Source organism: Styela clava, chromosome 10 (genome assembly GCF_964204865.1).
Source record: "Styela clava chromosome 10, kaStyClav1.hap1.2, whole genome shotgun sequence".
NCBI lineage: Eukaryota > Metazoa > Chordata > Ascidiacea > Stolidobranchia > Styelidae > Styela > Styela clava.
Window position 1 is genome coordinate 13,069,140 of NC_135259.1, and position 20,726 is coordinate 13,089,865.

At 33.7% G+C, this 20,726-nt stretch overlaps 1 protein-coding gene and 1 long non-coding RNA gene across 2 annotated transcripts; both read left to right on the top strand.

Moving 5' to 3' along the window:
• Positions 1 to 7,924: 7,924 nt before the first annotated feature.
• Positions 7,925 to 9,149, top strand: LOC120338391 (uncharacterized). Its single transcript, XR_005569088.2, has 3 exons — positions 7,925 to 8,074; positions 8,386 to 8,462; positions 8,697 to 9,149. It is a non-coding gene; the product is annotated as an uncharacterized LOC120338391 (long non-coding RNA).
• A 2,294-nt stretch (positions 9,150 to 11,443) lies between these two features.
• Positions 11,444 to 20,709, top strand: LOC120337689 (solute carrier organic anion transporter family member 4C1-like). The gene is made up of 11 exons (XM_039405557.2): positions 11,444 to 11,724; positions 12,690 to 12,953; positions 13,537 to 13,725; positions 14,055 to 14,160; positions 14,519 to 14,643; positions 14,804 to 15,064; positions 16,176 to 16,365; positions 16,623 to 16,782; positions 17,572 to 17,729; positions 17,825 to 18,030; positions 18,443 to 20,709. The coding sequence occupies exons 1-11, from the start codon at positions 11,499 to 11,501 to the stop codon at positions 18,670 to 18,672; spliced, it is 2,115 nt and encodes a 704-aa protein (XP_039261491.2). The 5' UTR covers positions 11,444 to 11,498; the 3' UTR covers positions 18,673 to 20,709.
• Positions 20,710 to 20,726: the final 17 nt, after the last annotated feature.

Below are 20,726 nucleotides of genomic sequence, written 5' to 3' on the forward strand. Positions count from 1 at the left end.
TATTTTACTTTATTTGAAGGAAAGCATTTTCCATTAGCCATTTCTTGAACGCATCCGTGTTGCTTGCCCACTAATCTTTTCCGCAAACTCGATGCTTCTGTCTCACCTTACCGGTACCCATGAGTGACCTACATGTTCATATGTCTTAGCATTGCTCTCCTGTCATCTCATACCAATATTATTCAACTTGACGAAACGAGAAGTATTAGTGTTCCATATCTTGAAACATTTCAGGTTTGTTTCCTGCATGGTGTATTATGGCATAATTCTTCATTCGACACGTTTCAACAAGGATCGATTTCTGAATTGCTTCATCGCGGGAATAGCAGAAGTTCCAGGCTATATTGTGGCATATTTTGCAATTAAATATATAGGAAGACCCCGAACGTTTGCATTGTGCATGTTTTTGTGTGGATTTTCTTGCTCGTTATTACCGTTCATGCCAGGTTTGTGTTATAAAATTTTTTGTACGCGAACATAACATGTATATACATAGTATATAGATAGAAGCACAATATGGATCAAAATGTACGATGAGTATATAAATAGAAACACAATATATCAAAATATACTATGATGTTGTCTACACAAATTGTATCATATAAAGTCAGTCAATCAAACGCTATAAAAAAAGTACATTCAATGTTTTTTCACAGGCATGTTTCAATTTTCACAGATTTTCTTGCATAGACTTTTTATGACATTTTGTTTGTTATTGTTTCTAGAAAATTCTAGTCTCACCACTGCGGTTGCAATGTTAGCAAAGGCGGGAGTAGCAACAGCATTTTTTGCAGTATACACAATCTCTTCTGAAATTTCTCCCACGCTACAGAGAAGTTCACTGCTTGGCATTGGTTCTGGCCTTGGTCGCATTGGATCATGCTTGGCCCCTTTCCTTATGTTTATGGGTGGATGAAGGCTAATCTATTTTTTTTACCTTAACCTTTATGCATTAGAGAACCATTGTATTTTATGTACTAAAAATCATGACAACTACAGAAATTCCTGGATTGTTATAAAAACTTACTTTATGATATATATAAAGCGGCACAAAACCGTGAACATTCCAGTTAAATTTATAATTACCACGAAATTAACAAAATGATGTTAACTGTTATCATTTGAAACCAAGGTTCGTATAGAGCAGCGTTTCCCAACCTTTTTTGGTCGCGGACTATTTTATCACAGGCGAAAACCTTTGCGGACTCAAGCTGCGTTTATTGCAACCGTACTCTCTGTGAAGAAGCAATAAAACCAAACATAACAGAATTTTAACAAATTTCAAAATCGGAAATTCGCCGCAATTTACGCGTTCATTAAAATAGCCGACTTTTTTAGTGTATATATAATGGCCTTTTCTGTCGCACAATATTCAATCCATGACAACGACGAGCATTTAACAAGTCTCTCTATTTTAATTTAATTGTGTTCTTGGTAACTCGCGGTTGCGTCGACTTTCGACAAAATGAAAGCATTACTTCTTTAAAATGCCACGGCAATCTGCGAACATAATAATATGAGAATATATTGCCCGATTATAATTAGTTTTGATACTTTTTTTTGCGATGTTGCGAATTTGTTATCGCCGTTAGAAAAATCCTACTATCTGCTATAAATGTCCAGAAAGTACAACTTGATATAGTACTTAAAAATATATTTAAATTATATTAGTAAATCAAAAATACATCTTCATCTCCTTGCTTTATTACTAATTTAATTCTGATAAATTTAATCTGCGGTTGTGTTGAGGAAATAAAAGAAAAACTTTCAGAAAATACCATGACAATCCGTGGACACAAGAATGCGTAGTAAAGTGCCCGATTATATTTTGTTTTAATTCGTATTTTTGTGAATTCGACAAATCTGAACACTTACGGCGCTCCAGTACTGTACGTACCGATGCGGAGGCAGTAAAACAAAGAATCATAAGGGAAAATGCCCCCCTGGTACGTATACTACGGTAGCCCCCAAAATATTGCGATTTGCAATGTCTAAAAAAGCGTTTTTAGACTATCATAAAACAAAACTTATGGTGTTATCCGTTATATTTTTAGTTTTTTGTATTGCCGCTTTTCAATTCAGAAAATTAGGGTTGCCACCATTGACACCTACCAGAAAATTTTTTTATTCCTCGTTGTTCGAACTCGCGAGAAACACCCCTTAGGTATCTATCGAAGCGTGTACAGACTCGTGTTTTCGTCGAAAATCCGCAAGCGAGTTGTGAAATCCAATCGTTTGATTAAGCGACGCACAAGTGACCTGTCGCGTCACGTGTTACCAAATTTTCGAATAGTGAATTGCTATTCTAATAGTTGAATATATTCCCAGCCCTATACTCAGTAACCAGTAATTACTGACTCGATTAATGTTATGCGAATAAACCTGCTTTTTGTGTGTTATGTAAATTCTAACGTTGATCGAAACTTGGCTGATAGTTAAGTTTCGCAAAAATGGCCCGCAGTGAATTTCTGACTCGTTGCGGACTCATTCCAACGCTCGGGTTGGGAAACACTCGTATAGAGCCTTCAGTGGGGTGACGGCATTGGTGCACTTCATAAAAGACAAATTAAAAAATGTTTTTATTCAGAAAAATTCAATCATGCGTTACCAAATATTACAATGGGAGCATTGACCATTTTTTGTGGGGTAATTACATTGATATTCATACCTGAGACGAAAGGACAACCCATGCCAGACACAGTGGAAGAAGCATTGGATAATAATCGGTAATTATCTACAATCTATTTTAATAGCTTAATACCTGCGATAAACAATTACAGAATTGTTGATAAGACGTTTACGATAAGTTTAAAATATTTAATCAAAGATATATACATAATATTTCAATAAGGATTAAAATAATAGATCACCGCATTTAATATTTTTCAGTTTCTTGTAAATTGTGTTCTTACAAATTCAATTTTTTTTTCAACTTTATTTGAGTGCATTTAGACTAGCCTAGTTGGCTAAGTAAGTTTTGTTGTTGGTCAATGTTCGTGAAAAAAATATGGTAGCTGTAATAAAACACAGATGTGTTTAATTCACGATCAAATTTAGAATTTACGGTTGGAGAATATGTAGAAGTCTTGCTCCACAAAGTGAAGATGTATCAACAGATGCAAACAAGAAAGTTCATAAAATTTGAGTGTTGAGAACTCCACGAAAAAAACATTATTTGTATTTATTAATATTACATTTGATAATAATTGAAAGTGCTTTAAACTTATCTAACATTTAACATTTTATGTTAATTAATATTTAAACAAGATGGAAAGACTGGATATCTCATCAAGAAACTGCTTGGAAGCATGAGGAGAAATAAAATTACAAAAACGTTTCACCGGTTTGGATTTGCACATCTCGTGTATATGAAAAAGGGTAAAAGACTAAGCAAGCTCTCCAGAAAAATTCGTTTTGATAAGTGTTCAAAACTTGAAGGAGTACTTGATATCTATAGATGTCAGGCTCGCGAGTAATTGACCACAACCAAGTCCGCAATTACGGCATAGTCGCTTACGCAATGACGCCGTAATCGCGATTATTTTACTCAAAGTCGGAATCTTAAATTCCTATGCAACGTCTTCCGAAAATTTAACCGTGAGTGATAGGGTTCGACTTCAAAATCCCTCTGGCTGCGCCACCGGTTTGAAGCCAATCAGCGGCTAAGTAAATTCCGCAAAAATAGAATAGGAGGCAGAGATGGAGCAAAATCAACACAGCATTTGACCGATGCAGTAAATTACACACTATTGACTGAAGGTGCACGAATTCAATCTAAAGAAAATTATCATTTCTGCGTTTATGTTCATTCCCGAGGTGAAGAGAATAATTTTGCAGAACGGAACAGGCGGGAGTAAACGTTTGGTCCAAAATTGCGACTCCGGGTAATTCAAAATTTGTCGATGCAACTGAAAATAAATTCTGTACAACCCTATTAGATGGCATAATATTTTAAAACACCCTGATTAGTACATAACGAAAGCAACATCTCCGTTAGGAGACTTTGATCTGTGTTGTCAAAAGTGTTATGACAAAATATTCTAATTGTAGTTTGCTTGTGGGAAGTTATATATTTTGTATGTATTGTGTGAGTTAATGAAGATAGAAAGCTGTATGGAAATGTATTACGACATGAAGATCAGGACGGGCCACTTTCACTTGGTATATTAGCTTCATTTGTTCATGTATATAACTAATCAAAGTTTGTAGTAGTTGGGATAGATTGACTACGTAATTCAGTAATCAAGAACTGAGAAACAGATGAGCTATGCTAAAATATATTGACACGAAAGGTGCACATCGGTACCATCGAGTTTGTTGAAAATATCGGCGGACGATAAGTAATACGGATGCGGTCGGAAAAAACGTAATAAAAAGTGTTAGAATAAAGCAGCAAAATTTCTGAAATATCGGTTCTCTGATACATTTAAAAAAAAGATTACAGGTAATAACAGCTTCTTCCATTTTTGAGTTATGAAAATGTGAAATCGATTGACCCATCACTTACACAAGAAAGCAATTTATTTCAACCAAACAGTCACCAAACAACAACAAGAATTTTACAAACGATCAAAATGCATGCTCGATTTCCAGTAAATCATTAGAATGGTAAGCTTTTTCAACTCAAAATACGAAATTGAATTGATCGATGGAAATCTTAAATATGTTATGAAGTAAAATATGATTGGTTCAAAGCGGTGGCTCTCAAACTTTTTTACCCTCGCCTCCTTTTTAGAATTTGTCGAGTTTCGCGCCCCACCCCAAAAATAACTAGCTAACAATAAGCTGCAAATAACAGATAATAAGGCAAAAGTATATTTCATTTACGTTGAAAATACGTGAATGAAACGTAAATAATGAAATAAATAAAAAGTTTTGAAATGTAAACATGAAAAATAGGGCGGGCAGGATCAAATCTAACAAGAACTTTTATTTTTAATTAGCTACAAGCCCCATCAAAAATTGTCTTGAGAATCACTGATTTAAAGGGTTAGAAAGTGCACATAGAAGTAAACATATATTACTTAAGTTTGAACCTCAACGTTGAACTCAACGAATATCTATAAAGTTTATCACAATCGATCTAATGCACCCTTCTCTAAGAAACCCGACAAAGATATCAATTAGAAACCATTGTTACGGATTATCTTATATCAAAACTTTCTCAATTGACAACGCCTAGAAATTATTTAGATAATTTTTGCCGTAAGAATTATTTGTTTTGGATTTTTCCAGAAAAATGTGGCTTTACCTAATCGGCGAAATAAAATATAAAAATGAACTCAAGAGTTACATGAAAGGATTTTAACTAAGATAAGGCCAATTACATATTTTGATAACCTAATTGTATAGATCAACCCACGCGTGCCCATATACATTGTTACAAATTATATATCATTGTATGGATAAATAAACTTACGGAGAAGCTAAAAACTTGGTTTCTATGTTTTGGTATATATCTACATCAAGGGTACAAAGAGCAGATAAATACATCTTGAAACGCTATCTATTAAAGAAGATTTCAAAGATACTATAAACCTGTTAGCATCGATATTATAAAAGCTAGGTTTAAGTATTATATTTTGATACGCCACTCTTTCTTAACGCAAACCGTGACTATCACCATATTAGGCAGAAGATGTCTGGAACAGATAACGCTGTCAGTCAAAATAATTTACGTCTCTGTAAACGGAAATTTCGAGAGATCAAGGGTGTAGCTAAGGTTAACAAGAATTCATCATTTTTTTTTTACTTCAAATTTTCGAAAAGGGAGTTTCTTGTATTTACCAAATATAAGTATTATTTCAATAATTTTCCTCATTAACAAATACATAAAATTTAGATATAATTCAAAATTATTTGATTTCATACAAGGTTTTCTGAATAAAAGATAGGTACAACTTTTTCTTGATCTAAAATACCAATTTATGTTGAAAAATGCTGTTTTCAAATATGATTACAGTAAAAAAGAGAAAAATTCTCCAATTAGTCACACATTAAAAATTTCAAGTTATGATCTGGCGACAACATCATAATTTATGATTTGCGAGGAGCGACAAAAAGAGAATTTTGGTATTTCTTGACAACTTTAATGCATCGAAATACACTTAAAATATTCAATGAGTCAATATTTATCAGACTTTAGGGGACCGAATTAAGGTTTATGAAAAACCGTTGAAATAGACCCCTTTTGATAAATTGTGTTCAATCAAAATATTTAGCTCAAAAAAATTGATCGCAAACATAGAAATAACTAGTTTCTTTAAATTCAAGCAATCCAATTAGCTTTGAGAATTTTTTAACGAAATAAATGCTAAAATTGGCAACGCTGTGGTTTGGTATATATGTATTTGTTTATTGGTACAATGACCATAGTTTTTCGTAAAGAATTTAACTTTTTCAGAAATGTATTTTTCTGCACAATCATGTAAAGTCGAGTGCCGCCATTTGAAAAAATACAGACCAATGCAATATCCCCTCGATGCGTATTTATTTGAATGAGAATAACTGGAAATAAATGAATATATTTTTGTTTACTTAATTTATAACGGAAATCTGACGTCAAATACCCCACCCATCCATACATTTCGCTTTTTGTGGTAAACAAAATTGGCGAAAATTGCAACATGATGCAGTTATATTTTAAGATATAATAGGTTAAAAATATCACAATGGTTTCGGAGAAATTCATTAAACGAATAAACATTTTTTAACTGGCAGATAGATATTTTAACAGATTTTTTCTAAAATTGATATTATGAAATAGCAAACTTCAAACTAAGTAACCTATTCATTTTTGAGAATTTTTTGGAGATTGAAAGTGAGGCAAAAAAATAGGTTATTAAACCAAAAAAAGTCTACAAATTAAATTTACGTGGTTTGGGAATATCAAAAAAATTACTGATTATCCTGCGTTGCCTTAATCAGTGTTAACTAAATACAATTGTAGGACAGATTCCAATATATTTTATTTGCATTTACTCAGAATTATTTATTGGACGTTTACAAGTAACCAAATTATCATATATATGATAAGAATTTCAGCCCAAACTGTCGGTTCTTGGACGGTTTCGGGAAATTCGATTTTTGCCTATCTACGAAGAGTTTCCATATTTGTATTGTTATTTTTCTGCCAAAGTGACTATAAGTATATATAAACGGAATGAACGAAATATTGTGATTTCCCATCTTTGTTACGTAATACCGGAACAATATACTAGCGGCAGAGTTATGCAAAAACTTCTTACGCGATGTGTCTGGAAAATGCGGGACGACGGGTTTGTTATTGGATATAATTATTTTGTCAATCTTTCAACGTATCATCAATAAAAAGGTTTCGTGAAAAATAATAAAAAAAAATAATGTTTCAATTTCGTGAAAAAATACGGATATCTTTTTGAAAAATAAATTGAAAGCAATGCACGTGAAAAAGTATTACGCAACGCCTTTTTTCCGTATTCATGGGTTCGAAAAGCTATAAATAGTCTTGGATAGCGAACGATATCTCATATACGAATTTTGCTGAGTATCACAGTATGATCTGTGTTGATCTTTTCGTGGTCTTTGCAAAATATTGTCTGGTATGCATTTAACTATGTATATAGCTGTATTCGAAATGTGTGGCTGTCGCCTCAGCGTATTTGAACGTCCGATGTTACTTCAGATTTTTAGTATCACCATTATAGATACTACCAAACCTTTTTATATAAAATTCATCATCAACAATTAAGAGCCACGTTGGCCAAATATCATTTGTTGTTCATAAAACAAATAATTTTGAAATTGTTGAATCGTTTGACCATTCTTATAGAATAATATGAAACGATGTGGTTCGTTAACACGTATAATACTAAAATAGTTGAACCACAATAAAAAGGAAAAAATATTACAGCATTATTTCTCTAAATCTTTTCATTTTACAGTTTATTTAAAATACCAATTTCTGTGTAACAAAAATTGATCACAAAATGAATAAGTGCACACAGCTAGCTCTTTTGTTGTTGGTATGCTGCATTCTTACGCTGACAACAACTGTCGAGTGTGCCCAAACACAGGGCGAAAATTTGGCAAGAAGGTATATAAACAAATAATCTTATTTCTTAATTGAGTGTAATTTTTCGATGAAGTTGATGTTCAAATCAACAGCATCATTTTACAAAAATGAATTGAATAAAACTTCTTCGGATTCATTTTGTCAATAGAAGCATAGAATAAAATGCTGATTACACAAATTTTAAATAGTTAATTCATAAAGATTATTTACCTATTTCAATTCGGGTATTTAAGCCACATTTGAAAAATTGAGATGAATTTCTAGTTATGATTATTCATTATATCATTACTGTTTATTGTTTTTATTATTATGCACTCTTTTTTTTAATAAAGACATCGTACTAGTGGCACCTGGAGTGGGCTAGTAAAACGTGATCTCCGACGTCAAGAAGAACTGGAAACGCTTGATGGTAAATACTTTAAGATTCCATATATAGTTATATAAGTTTCATTGAACAAAGAAATTGGTTCAGCAGAAATATTATATTCAAGATGTGATCGTAAAACCAATTAATACAAGTTTTTGTATTGGTCTGCGCGATCTAAATAAATATTTTGTAACATAACAATACGAGTAGACGAATTTACTTTTATCTAATTTTGAAATAATCCCTAAAATTCCACAATGAAACTTTTTGTTTCAGATATCGTCGACTTATTTGAATAGCAGAAACACATTTTGTGCGTGGAAATGGTTGTAAATCGAAATGGTTCTTATAGATTGGATTCACTGTGCTGATGCTGAATAAACTATTCCTACAAAAAAATTTGGGGGAAATTTTATTTCAATATCCATTTTACATAAAACAAACATATAACGTAGCATGGATATTAGTTATTTCAAATGTAGTATATTCTTAACAAAATATAAATAAACTCATATGATATATTATTTTAGTTGTTTACTGTCGTTTATACTTGTTTTGAATGTTTGTTTCAAATTATTGGAAAAACAGATACAATGTTTGTATTATAAAGTTCTGCTCCGACTATAGACTACTAACTACATTGTTTTCCATAATATCCTTTAACTTTGAAGTGTTGTAAATTATAAAAATGTACATGACACATCAGTACTCTGTGATTTTGTAAATATTGGCAAAATAAAAGAGCTTGAGTAACCGTCTTTGTTGTTGAAATTGAAAGTTCTATGATAAATTGAACACAACAACTTATGATTTATAAAACGTAGAATTTTGGAAGATTTATCGTCTGAAATGACGAGGGGACGCGCATCAAGAAAATAGCAAAAATATCTCTACTTGAAGGAATGATTCAATGAATAATTGTTATTTAATGAAATATACGTTAAGTTGATGAAAAAAAATCGAAAATATAATTGATTTAACCAACCGAACTGAATTGACATGCTGTTTGAAATTTACAAATTGATCTGTCAATATTTTTTTGAAAAATGGAAAATAACAGCGAAGGCGAGTCTGATGGTTTTTATAAATAAATGAAAAAACTCAAAAATGTCCAACTATCACATAAATCCAAATTAAAAAAATTTCATATCCGATATGAAAAACAAAATTTTTCCGACTCTTTTTCATCCCATTGCGTCAAAACAGAAAAAAACGTGGCAGAAATATAGTACTATCTTATCATCAGTTTCTGCTTGCTAGAGGTTTGTTCGGAGTGAACGTGTGGAAAAAAATCCTCAGGGAACTCCGTTACCCTTTCTGGTAGTACATTAGGTTGAGTACCAAGATTTCCAACCTTTTTCTTTTTTTCCTTCGCATCTACGTATATAGTATACACAAATTTCACAAAAGTAGCACGTAATTGGAATAATAGTAGATTACCGGTTGTTTTAATTCGCCGCCATTCAATATTTGTCATTAACTGACATGATCATTGCTTTTGCTATTCACACTCTAATATTTTATGCATAGACCGACTATATATATGACTAATAAACATTAGTATTGTTTACTGGATTTATTTGCACATCGTACATGTAGCGCGTAGGTTGTTCTTACGTAACAATTGTTCCCTCGGGTGTATCAAGTTAATCAGTCATCGGCATTTAAAACCTAGTTATATCAATACAATTAAGCTTGGCGTGATTTAGGAACAAGGAAGTAAATGGTGAAAAAGTATTTATATCGAAGCTTCTGGTCATTAATTCGAAGAGATTTTGATTATCAGTGGTCAGCGATGTTTAAGTGAATGCACTGTTTTTGCAACTTCTGCGCTTTGCAGTCATTATTTAGCTGTTTCTTGTCCTACTTAAGTATGGCGCATTGATAAACAGCGCTACACGAGGTATTTATCATATGTTTACATTTGACCCACTTTCTCTCATCTAAGCAAACAATGTAACAAAGTGCTAATGCTGATACAAGTACTGATTATAATGATTTAATATAAAAATACAAATGTACTGCTGCGCATAGCCAACCCGATGCTTGGCCACAGTCGAGGTCTCAATGTCCGGCGTACGATATCGCTGAGAGACTTCATTGTCCATATATTTAAGCATTTCAAATGCAACAATCTAGAAGAAAGCCATAACCATAAAAGACCTCATTTTACGAGCAGTTAGCCCATGTTTGCTTTTGTTGAATATTACATGGCATATTCAAGGATTCTTTCATGCTGAGATAATTAACGACCATGACGTGAATCAACGAACATTTAGTTATAGGATATGGTAAACTATTTGAACAAATATGAACAAAGAGAGTGGCACGATATCGCATAACAAAGGTATTTTCACAAGAAGTCAAGAGGGCGCTCAATCGACTTGTAACAATTGTTTAACTTTTCAGCAAACCCCGGAGTGATATGGAGAGACCCCGGAGAGATAACAATGCTTAAATAGTTTACCTGTAGCGATATGGAATAGATATATTTTATTAGTATCGATATGAAATTACCAACATGGCACAATCGTCTGTTAAGTATTTCGACATATAAGGGGAAAAAGTTTATCGCATGCTAAATTAATTTAAAAAAATAAAAACAGTAGAGATAAAAATTGTAATTGAGTGTTCTTTGTAAACAAAATAACAAATGAGGCTGGTTTTTGTATTTACATCGGATAGTAATTAGCGGGTGTATCACAGAACCTACAGTTGGTAAATCAGCTGCATTCAGCAGATGTCGGTCTATATTCGTTTAGTGCGGGCTAGCGACTAGTACTCTGGCAATACTGTTCAGTCGGTAATTGTACAGATCTATCTGAAACGCGATAAACCATCACATTACCACAACTACAGCAATAGTTCTTGCAACATTTCAATTCTGAGTGAGTGTGAACTCGTTACATTCCTCCAATAAACAAATCTCCTTAGTACATGGCGGTAACTAACACTGGTTGTGTGCATAAACGCCATGAATATGTGAATTTATCGAACATATATACTCAGTGATTGTCATTGCAGAATACAGGCAAACTTAGATAGTTGAACTGTTAAAGTTTGGATAAATATACTAGAATGGGTAAAGAGCTAGAAATTGACGATAAAAACCAGTCTTATCCTAATGGGGATAGTTCTGGTAATACTGAAAGACGCACAAGCAAGTCTAGTAAAGCATCTAGCGATTATCATTGCAAAGAAGAAGGAAAATATGGTTGGTTTAATTTCACTCCAGATTGGCTTCAAAGATTTAACAATCCTAAAGGATTTTTAGCGGCTTTCGGATTCTTCTCAATAACTCAAGGTAACTGAAACTTTGTGGAAATTTAGAGAATGATGAAGTAATAAGTTTTATTGTGATTCATACATTTAATAATGCGTACTTGATATGCGGATGTTCTGTGATGGTAATGATGTTATTCCTATTTCCGACCAACCACATTAACACACGAGCCATTACTGCTCGAAACCTTAAAGTGGACCTAATAATGCTAAATGTCACTATGTAAAGCGAAAACCAAGTACAAGAAATATTACACTTTAATATAATTAATACATGCCCTTGCAAAATTAGCATTAGTTTACAAGGCCCTATAATCGCGTTGATGATTTTTAAAACAAGGTGGGAATATTAGCAAATAGACATAAAAACGTCACAATGAAAACTCCTCTGTACACGAATGCTTTTATATGAATGTCGTAAATTGTTTAACAATCTGTACAATATAAATGTAAAATAAAGGTGTGCTCGCGTGCGAAGTATGCTAGAAATATTGAAAAACGATCAGGAAATAATCCACTTTTATTTAAATTGGTTAATCGGCAAATCACGTTTCTTACCACTTCTAATTCCTAAACACCACACTTTTATAACAAGATATGTTGGTAACACAGCTACGACAACACATTTATATAAACTATTAAGCACATTTCAACTTTATGTTATTTTTTCCCAAATGAGCATAGTCAAAAAATGTGATCAGGACCGGCCTACTTATATATTCGTGCCCTATGCACAACTGATTGTGTTTATTATCTTTCAACAGGTACCAAATGGCAGCAAGAGCGACTTTACTTTACAAGTCTGGTGTATATAAAATGGCCAAGCTGACAATGAACACGATTCTAATTTATAATGGTTAAATTCAATAATTTACCATCATTAACTACTGACATTAGCATGTCAGAAGGCGGCCTTGAATTTGTGTATGTTAGGTTTGGCAATTTTTTCTATTCTTCATCACAATATCTAACAAATTGTTATTTCAGGTATGCTGGTGAATGGTCTTGTCAACGTTAGCATCACAACTCTCGAAAGAAGATTTCAACTCACCAGCTTTGAATTGGGAATTGTTGGATGCAGTTACGACATTGCATTTTGTCTTCTGTGTTTATTTGTTACTTATTACGGCAACCACGCCCACAGGCCTCGGTTATTGGCAATTGGATCAGTAATTATGGGAACAGGAGCTATAGTATTTGCTTTACCACACTATATCACTGGAAATTATAAATACGAAACTGAGTTTTCAGGTAAAAACAGGAGATTGCTTGTTACAGTTTTATCTCGATTTATAACATAAGGACTATTACTTTGTTAGGCTAACTGGTACTGGCATGTGGACTTTAATATTCATTAAGAACAGTAATTTAAAGTGAACTCGTTTATGTGTTTCAAATCATCATTTTAATTCAAAACATTCAACACTCTGTCATCTAAAAGTAGGTACCGGTAGAAACGTTTGACCTAGTCTATCACGGCTATTTCTAGTCTAAAACTAAAACTACTAGGAATGCCAACCTAAATTCTAAAACATAACCAAAAACTAACATACAGAAAGCAAACACTGTATCTTGCTGATTTGCCACTACGAAAGTAAACGAGGATTCATGTTCTGGAAAACATCTCTATCTTGCCAAAGCATAAAGCGTTAGCTATGAATCCCATTTCAGGCGACTGATAGAATATAACTAATCCAAAAATACTATATTTTAAAGTTCCTTTTGTTTTAATCTGCTGGATATATGTGCAATTTTTCAACATTATTACCGTACTATGAATCTGTTGAATATTTTTTAATTTGAAATGCTACTACAAATACTATTTATTTCTCAGATAGCTGCATTAGAGATGGGCCAACAAGCAGTTGTTCAAGTGATGGAGACGAAGAAAATCTCCATGCATTTTTATACGTTCTAATATTGGGCCAGCTACTTCATGGAACTGGGGCCACTCCGCTTTATACGCTTGGTTATGCGTTTATGGAAGACAGTGTCAAGAAGGAAGAAGCTTCAATGTATTTAGGTGAACCATACTTATGTTTTGTCGATTTGAAATTCCATGAAACATGGGCCATTGATTTTGTTTTCATTCTCTTAGCGTTGTGAAGAGAAGTTAGTAAAGATATAAATTATACAGTTTTAAATATTGACGATGCTAGTGTCACAGGTTAAAGGTCACGGTTTAAAAACATCTTCCAGAAGGTGTAGTAAATTCTGTCGAGTGTATGCCGACCAAGAAAGATTCCGTGCCTTCCAAACTACCAGTAACTCCTTATCTAAAAGTAGATACCTATAACGATATTTGTTTGCGAAGTTAGAGAACTTAAATGAAGTGTGTTACTTGATTTTCAGGTCTTGCAAATGCTCTATCAATTTTCGGTCCCGTTCTTGGATATATTATTGGAGGTTATCTCTTATCAATATATGTTGACTTTGATTCCCCAGAGGCTATGGCTAGGTAAGAAAAATGTGTATATTTATATTACTGTATTGTATACAGAGGATTGGCAATGAATTTTGTAGTATTAATCAAGAGAGGTCGGCTACAATGATACGGTGTGAGACGGTAGTAGAATTTATAGGACATAGCTATATGTTTTTGATCATTAAATTCAAATAAAAATTTCAATAATGGAAACACTTGTACATTTGGCTTTGATGTAATCTATACTCTTATAATACCGTTAAAATGATTTCAAATGAAATATTGCTCGCTTGAATTGACTCATTTTATATAAAAAAAAGCCTGATACAATTGTCTGGAACATTTGGAAAATTTACTACAACTAGACTAGCTGAATAAAATTATTCAACAGTCTCACCTTGGAACCGAGTGATCCCAGATGGGTTGGGGCTTGGTGGGTTGGAATGCTACTTGCAGCTGGAATGGCTTATGGACTTGTCACTGGACCAATGTCTGGATTTCCGAAGCAATTGCCTGGTATGAAAGATAGTTTGTATTTGCATAAATGATCTTTACAACGTTGTCGTAGATACAAATTATGTAATAGAAATTCAGTTTTAATAAATTTACCCAAAATTATGGCCTTATTGTTAACAATCACTTCTATTTCACCTTCGTGGATTCGTATTTCCCACAGGCACAGCTAGAAATCGAGCAATGCGCGAATCGGAAGTACATGCAAGTGCCGGAGCAGAAGTAACAGAACAACAAGGGTTTGGAAGAGGCATCAAAGATTTTCCGATCGCATTAATGAAAATGTTGAGCAATCCTACTTTTATGTTGACGACGCTTGCAGGTTGTACAGAGACTCTTGTTATTAGTGGCTTCGCTACTTTTCTACCAAAGTTAATCGAGAATGAGTTCAGACAAACGGCTGGAGCAGCGGCATTGCTCGCGGGTAAGCGAACTTTGTGATTCAATCTTGATATATTTTTATCAAAATGGAATCAAAAAAATTTCAGTTAAGGATATAAATGCAACGCTATTTACTAAAATCAAGAAATATCAATCCACGAAATTGCAATATATTGACAAGAGTTACACAAAGCAAAATTTGGTATTGAAAGAACAAATGCGCCAATCCACCACGGCGGATAATATCAATTGATATAAAAGTATAGTGAAAACTTACTTGCGATTGACCTAGACCAGTGGTCGGCTATTTTTTTTTAAGTGGCGGACCGGTAAAGCCTGACCAAAATTTTGGCGGATTACTTTTATACAAACGAACTTAGATACAGTTATGGGAATATGTAATAAATATTACGAGTTGTAAAATTTATTTGGCATATTCGAAAACGAAAGTGATGCTATTCAATTGAGATCTGCATTTGTTTGCTGCCCCTTAACTGTTCCCAATTTGGAGACATGGTCGATAGTTATATACGTAACATGTTGCTTACGCCCAGCCTATTTTGGTATTTCGTCGTTGACACGGCCATGTCATCGTTCAAAGAAGTTTGTAAGGATTCATTGCCTCATTTGAGAGCTTAGTATGACAAAAGTCGCAAACTGGACAAATTTAGTTGCTGTCACGTACGATTATAAATCCAACAGTCACGTTGTTAGCGAAGATCATTTTGTTCAAGGCTTCTTATTTGGACTGATGTGGAACATTCTTACGCAGAGAAAAAATTGATGCAGCATTCCTGCGACATGTTAACGTGAAAATTATTTATGAAGTCAGACATGCTGCCGAAATGCGCTGTATTTGTCTGCTTTGCTATTGGGTGATGTTTTTAGTTGTAGCCTCGTGGTTGTTAGATTGTAGAGGTGTTATTTGGGCCGTGTGTCACACTTCTGCGGACCGGTAGTAACCTTTCCGCGGATCGGTGGTTGCCGACCACTGACCTAGACAATGCATGAAAATCGGAAATAGCAACCTGTTTTAATCACCGCTTTGTTTTTGGTTTTCTGAATGCATCGTCATGATGATAGGGTAATCAAATCTTGTCAACTATTATACTTTTCAAATAACCCAGTTTCCAATTCTTGCCTCGTTTTTACAGGAGTTATCAGTGTTCCAGGTGGAGTAGTTGGACACGTTCTGGCAGGATATTTGGTGAAACGTTTCAATATGTCGACGACAGATATCCTAAAATATTGTGTTGTCTGCTGCATTAGTGTAATTGCGTTATCACCAATTCTACTTCTGCATTGCGATGCGTCTGCAGTGGCTGGAGTAAATGTTCCTTACGGGTAGGGTACATTTTCTTTATACGTATTTGCTCTGATTGATTAGAGTTGGTGCATTCTTACTAATTAATCGATGAGCGATAAAATGGGAAATGGGAAAATTACAAAACCTTCAAATTCAGTTATTTTTGACATGATCGCTGCGTCGTCGTATGTAGAACATTACGTTCAGCATATCCGCGAAACACCTCATAGGCATTATTTTTGATGCATAATTTTATGCATTTTTTGCTGAGGTCTCAAATTGTTCTTCATTCCAGCAATTCCAGCAATGTTCCTGATCCTGCAGATCTCAACAATCCGTGTAACGCTGGTTGTGATTGTCAAGAAGCATATTTTATGCCAGTATGTGGTGAAGATGGCAAAGGATATTTTTCTGCTTGCCAAGCTGGCTGTGATGTTATCGAAAACACAACGATGGTATGAGTTTTAAAGCACACGTTTAACTAAACAAAGTGTATCATGCATGACTTTATATAATGCTGACCTGACGCAATATGACTAGGTAATAAAAAAAAACTAACCTATAATAGTTATGATATCAACAGCAGTCTTCCGCAGAAGCAGCACAGTAGAATCATATGAAAAATCGGCTCCGACTTTGGATTGAAAAAATTCTGACGCCGAATTCAAGTAAATCAAATTTTGACAACAGAAACTTTGGCATAATATGCAAGTCTTCTATAATTGACTTACTAAAACGCGTTGTGAACTCAATTTTTGAGTCCAATCATCACCACGAAAAGTCTGAATTTCGGACTCCAATAAACTCAAAATGCCTAATCCAAGTTCCGAAAAAACGAGCTGAACTAAGACCTCCTACTCTGCAGCCTTACACAGAAGTGCTCGCCATGCACCCTATTGAGAAAACAACTTAAATGAATTGGAAGATAATGATTGACGTTTAAATAAAACTTTTGCCCTTTGATGGCGTGGAGGTATTGCTAACAATACTTGATTTACTTAATAATGAACGAAAGAATGCATTTTCTATTAGTAATATTAGCTAGCTATTAGCTATTACCTCGAAGCATTAACAACAAAAGATAAAATATTTTCATTTTGTTCCCAAAGCCGATGCAACGGTGTAAATACATGACGACCCATAGCACATTGTGGTTACGTTAGACATGTATAAAATAATAGCACTATTGTTCAATTAATTGTCGCTAATGCAATATAACTTTGCCATATCATTTCTCCATTTAGTATTTCGACTGTACTTGCATCACGACGGGAAATAACACTGCAACAGAAGGCTTGTGTGAAGAACAATGTAACTTAGTTGCTCCATTTTTAGTTGTTTTCTTTCTTGTAGTCATGATTTGTTTTATGTCCACTGCACCCGCTCTAGTCGTCACATTCAGGTAAGAAAATTTGATATAATGGGCAACAATTTCTACTAACGTTTCGTAACGTTTAGGTAAAAAAAGAAATTCATTTAATGATGATGTTTATTTAGATGCGTTCCTGATTCTCAACGTTCATTTGCTATTGGTGTACAATGGTTGTTTATGCGAGCGTTTGGAAGTATTCCTGGTCCTATAATTTTTGGTGCCGTTATTGACACGACATGTATTCTCTGGCAAGAAAAGTTGTGTAATCGCGGGAGAGGTTCTTGCTGGATATATGACAACAATAATATGGGATTGTATATGCTGCTTATAGGTATGGTTATTTGTATCAAATACAACAACAAAAAGTGACCGGTAATGAAGTTCAATTCTATGTGCCTTGGCAAATAAATGATATTATTCTGCCTATTGCCGGAAATGTTTCAACGTTTATTATTTATAACTTCGAGGCTGATATTACATCTGCACCTGCACAGATTTGCGCAGGATGAAAACTTAAGTTATTAATAGCGGTATATGTTAAGTGACCTATTTTGGAACTCATTATTTCTCTCGTCACTGTTCATAAAACCACTTTATTCTATAATTGACAAAATTACGACTGTATCACTTGGTACATTCTAAACTTTATATATATATGGATCAAAATTAGCGATTAAATTGACAAAGAACTAAAATCTATTTTATTCTATTACATTAAAATTTCAAACAAATTTTGTTTTCAGGGCTTTGTGGGAAACTGCTCTCCGTGGTTTTATTTGGATCCGCGGCTTATTTTTATAAACCAATGAAATCGGACGAAGACAAAGACGATATTTCAATGGATGACCCTCAAAAAGAAAATGGCATAAAATTTGATTACGATAATGAAGGGTTCACGGCCAACGATGATGAGCAATCAATTGACAATGACCCTATTTCAAACGGGAAGGATATTCCAGTCACAAGCCTATGATGCAGATAGTTGAAACATACCAATTTTTTTTAACATTTATGGAGCAAAACTTGACCACCAAATGTAATGAATACCAAAAAGTTACAATGAGATAAACAATTCCTACCTTCGATGGTAATTTAAAATTCTCTGTTCTTATAAACACATGGAGAATGTAATATAATAGATACCTTTTCTTAGGTCAAGACTTCCAGCACGGCTAGAGTTTTAGGCAGGGTGATGAATAGCTAGCGTACTGAACATCGCACTATGCTTAACTTGTAATTATCCCCAAAAATTATTATTAAAAATTATAATTAAAGATTATAATTGAGGCTCTTTCTATGATGCAACGTTTGTAAGGAAATATCCCAACTACTGTTTTGTTCAAATGCAATTTTTAATCTTATTCTATGCAATTTTTAACTTGTAAATATTTTCAATCGAGATATCTCGTTATAATAATGTAAGTTTTATGCTTTTGAATTTAATTAATGCAAAATATTGCACCGTGGTAAAACTTCTCTCATCCGAACCTCGAAAGACAATGTCAGTCAATCAGAAGCGGCTAGCGCTAACGGGAATTCAAATTCGGAAGTGAGCGTAAGATGAAGAGTTTGGAAGGAAGTTATGTTGTACAAGTCATTCTGATACAATCAAGTCCGAACGCTTTGAGACACATGGTGGTATTTCAAGTCCTTCCTTTACAGTGCCTTCATTTTTAGAAATACATATATATATATATATAATGAATTAAATGTCCCATGTTATCTAAAATCGAAATTCAGTTTCAGTTTTCATAATTGATTAAAGGCCACAAACGATTAATTTACATGATATTTTGTGGACATAGTACTCATGCCTACAAACATTTATAGAGACGTGTGAGATAAACCTGAGAAAGAAATATAAGCAAACATTTATTTCAACCAAGCTCTTATCTGAAATGTCTGACCAACGCGGATCATTTCATTAGACATTGAGGTGTTATTGAAAATTCCTTCATGGAAATATATGTGGTGCCCCCTTTTCTTTGGTGCCTTGATCATGTCTCATTTTGCTTAATAATGATAAATCCAGCCCTGATTACTCATCTTCAGTTTTAACAAGACTCTAATTACCTGCTTGATATACTCAGACTAATAAACTTTCTATGGCTAAGTTATATGTAAAGTGAACTATGAGGTGTTATCGTGTATATTCCATATATATGTACTATTAGAAATGTGGATGTTTATGTTTTTCGTGAATATATTGAAATTTATATAATACATAATAAAAAAGCATTGAGTACCAAATACTTGAATAACAAATCAGAAACAGAATAAAAAAGAAATATCATCAAACAAGCAATAACATATGTTGGAAAATATCAAGGAAAACAAAGTGTAAACAGAAACAATTTTATGACAATTATCTGTATGTTTGATATTGCATCTTTCAATATTTGTCAAGGATTCGATAGTCGTGAAAAGCAATCAATTATTTTGACACTTTAAAGTGAATAGCCAAAATTTGCATGTCGTCATATCGTCTTTAAAATAAGATAGGCGCCTATACGCTGTGTTTTCTATATGCTGATATACTGCACAATGGTGGTGTTTGTGAACATATGGGGCCATCAGCTCAACAGATAGCAGCCGTGTAGTATTACATGCATTCATTGTATAGACTACATTGAGTATAATCTCATACGGCCGGGCTATGAAATGCTTTTTTTATTACATCTAAACTTGAGTACTGTTTCATTTGCCCAAATTCCCTACAATAACTACGATTCTTTTAACGCTAAAGATTGAACCATTTTTCTGTGATATGTTGTCTCTTATTGCTATCCCATTTGCCAAAACAATAATTGTAACTGGGGGATATATCAAACAATAATACAAACTGTGTTTTTCATTCTTTCTTTCATATATACTCTACTATATATGGGCAAAGGGCGTTTCAGAGTTTTCTGGAGCGCGATAGGACTCCATAGACAAGTCCTAACGAGTGGTTGAACCGACACCCCCTGGTCCACATGAAAGCTCGGTAAAATATTCAGACAAGAATTTGATTACCCACAAATTCGT

Coding starts and splice junctions, on each gene's coding strand:
- LOC120337689 (XM_039405557.2), top strand. CDS start 11,499: ATGGGTAAAGAGCTAGAAATTGACGATAAAAACCAGTCTTATCCTAAT. Junction 13,726..14,054: donor AGAAGCTTCAATGTATTTAG/GTGAACCATACT, acceptor CTTGATTTTCAG/GTCTTGCAAATGCTCTATCA. Junction 17,730..17,824: donor GCTCTAGTCGTCACATTCAG/GTAAGAAAATTT, acceptor ATGTTTATTTAG/ATGCGTTCCTGATTCTCAAC.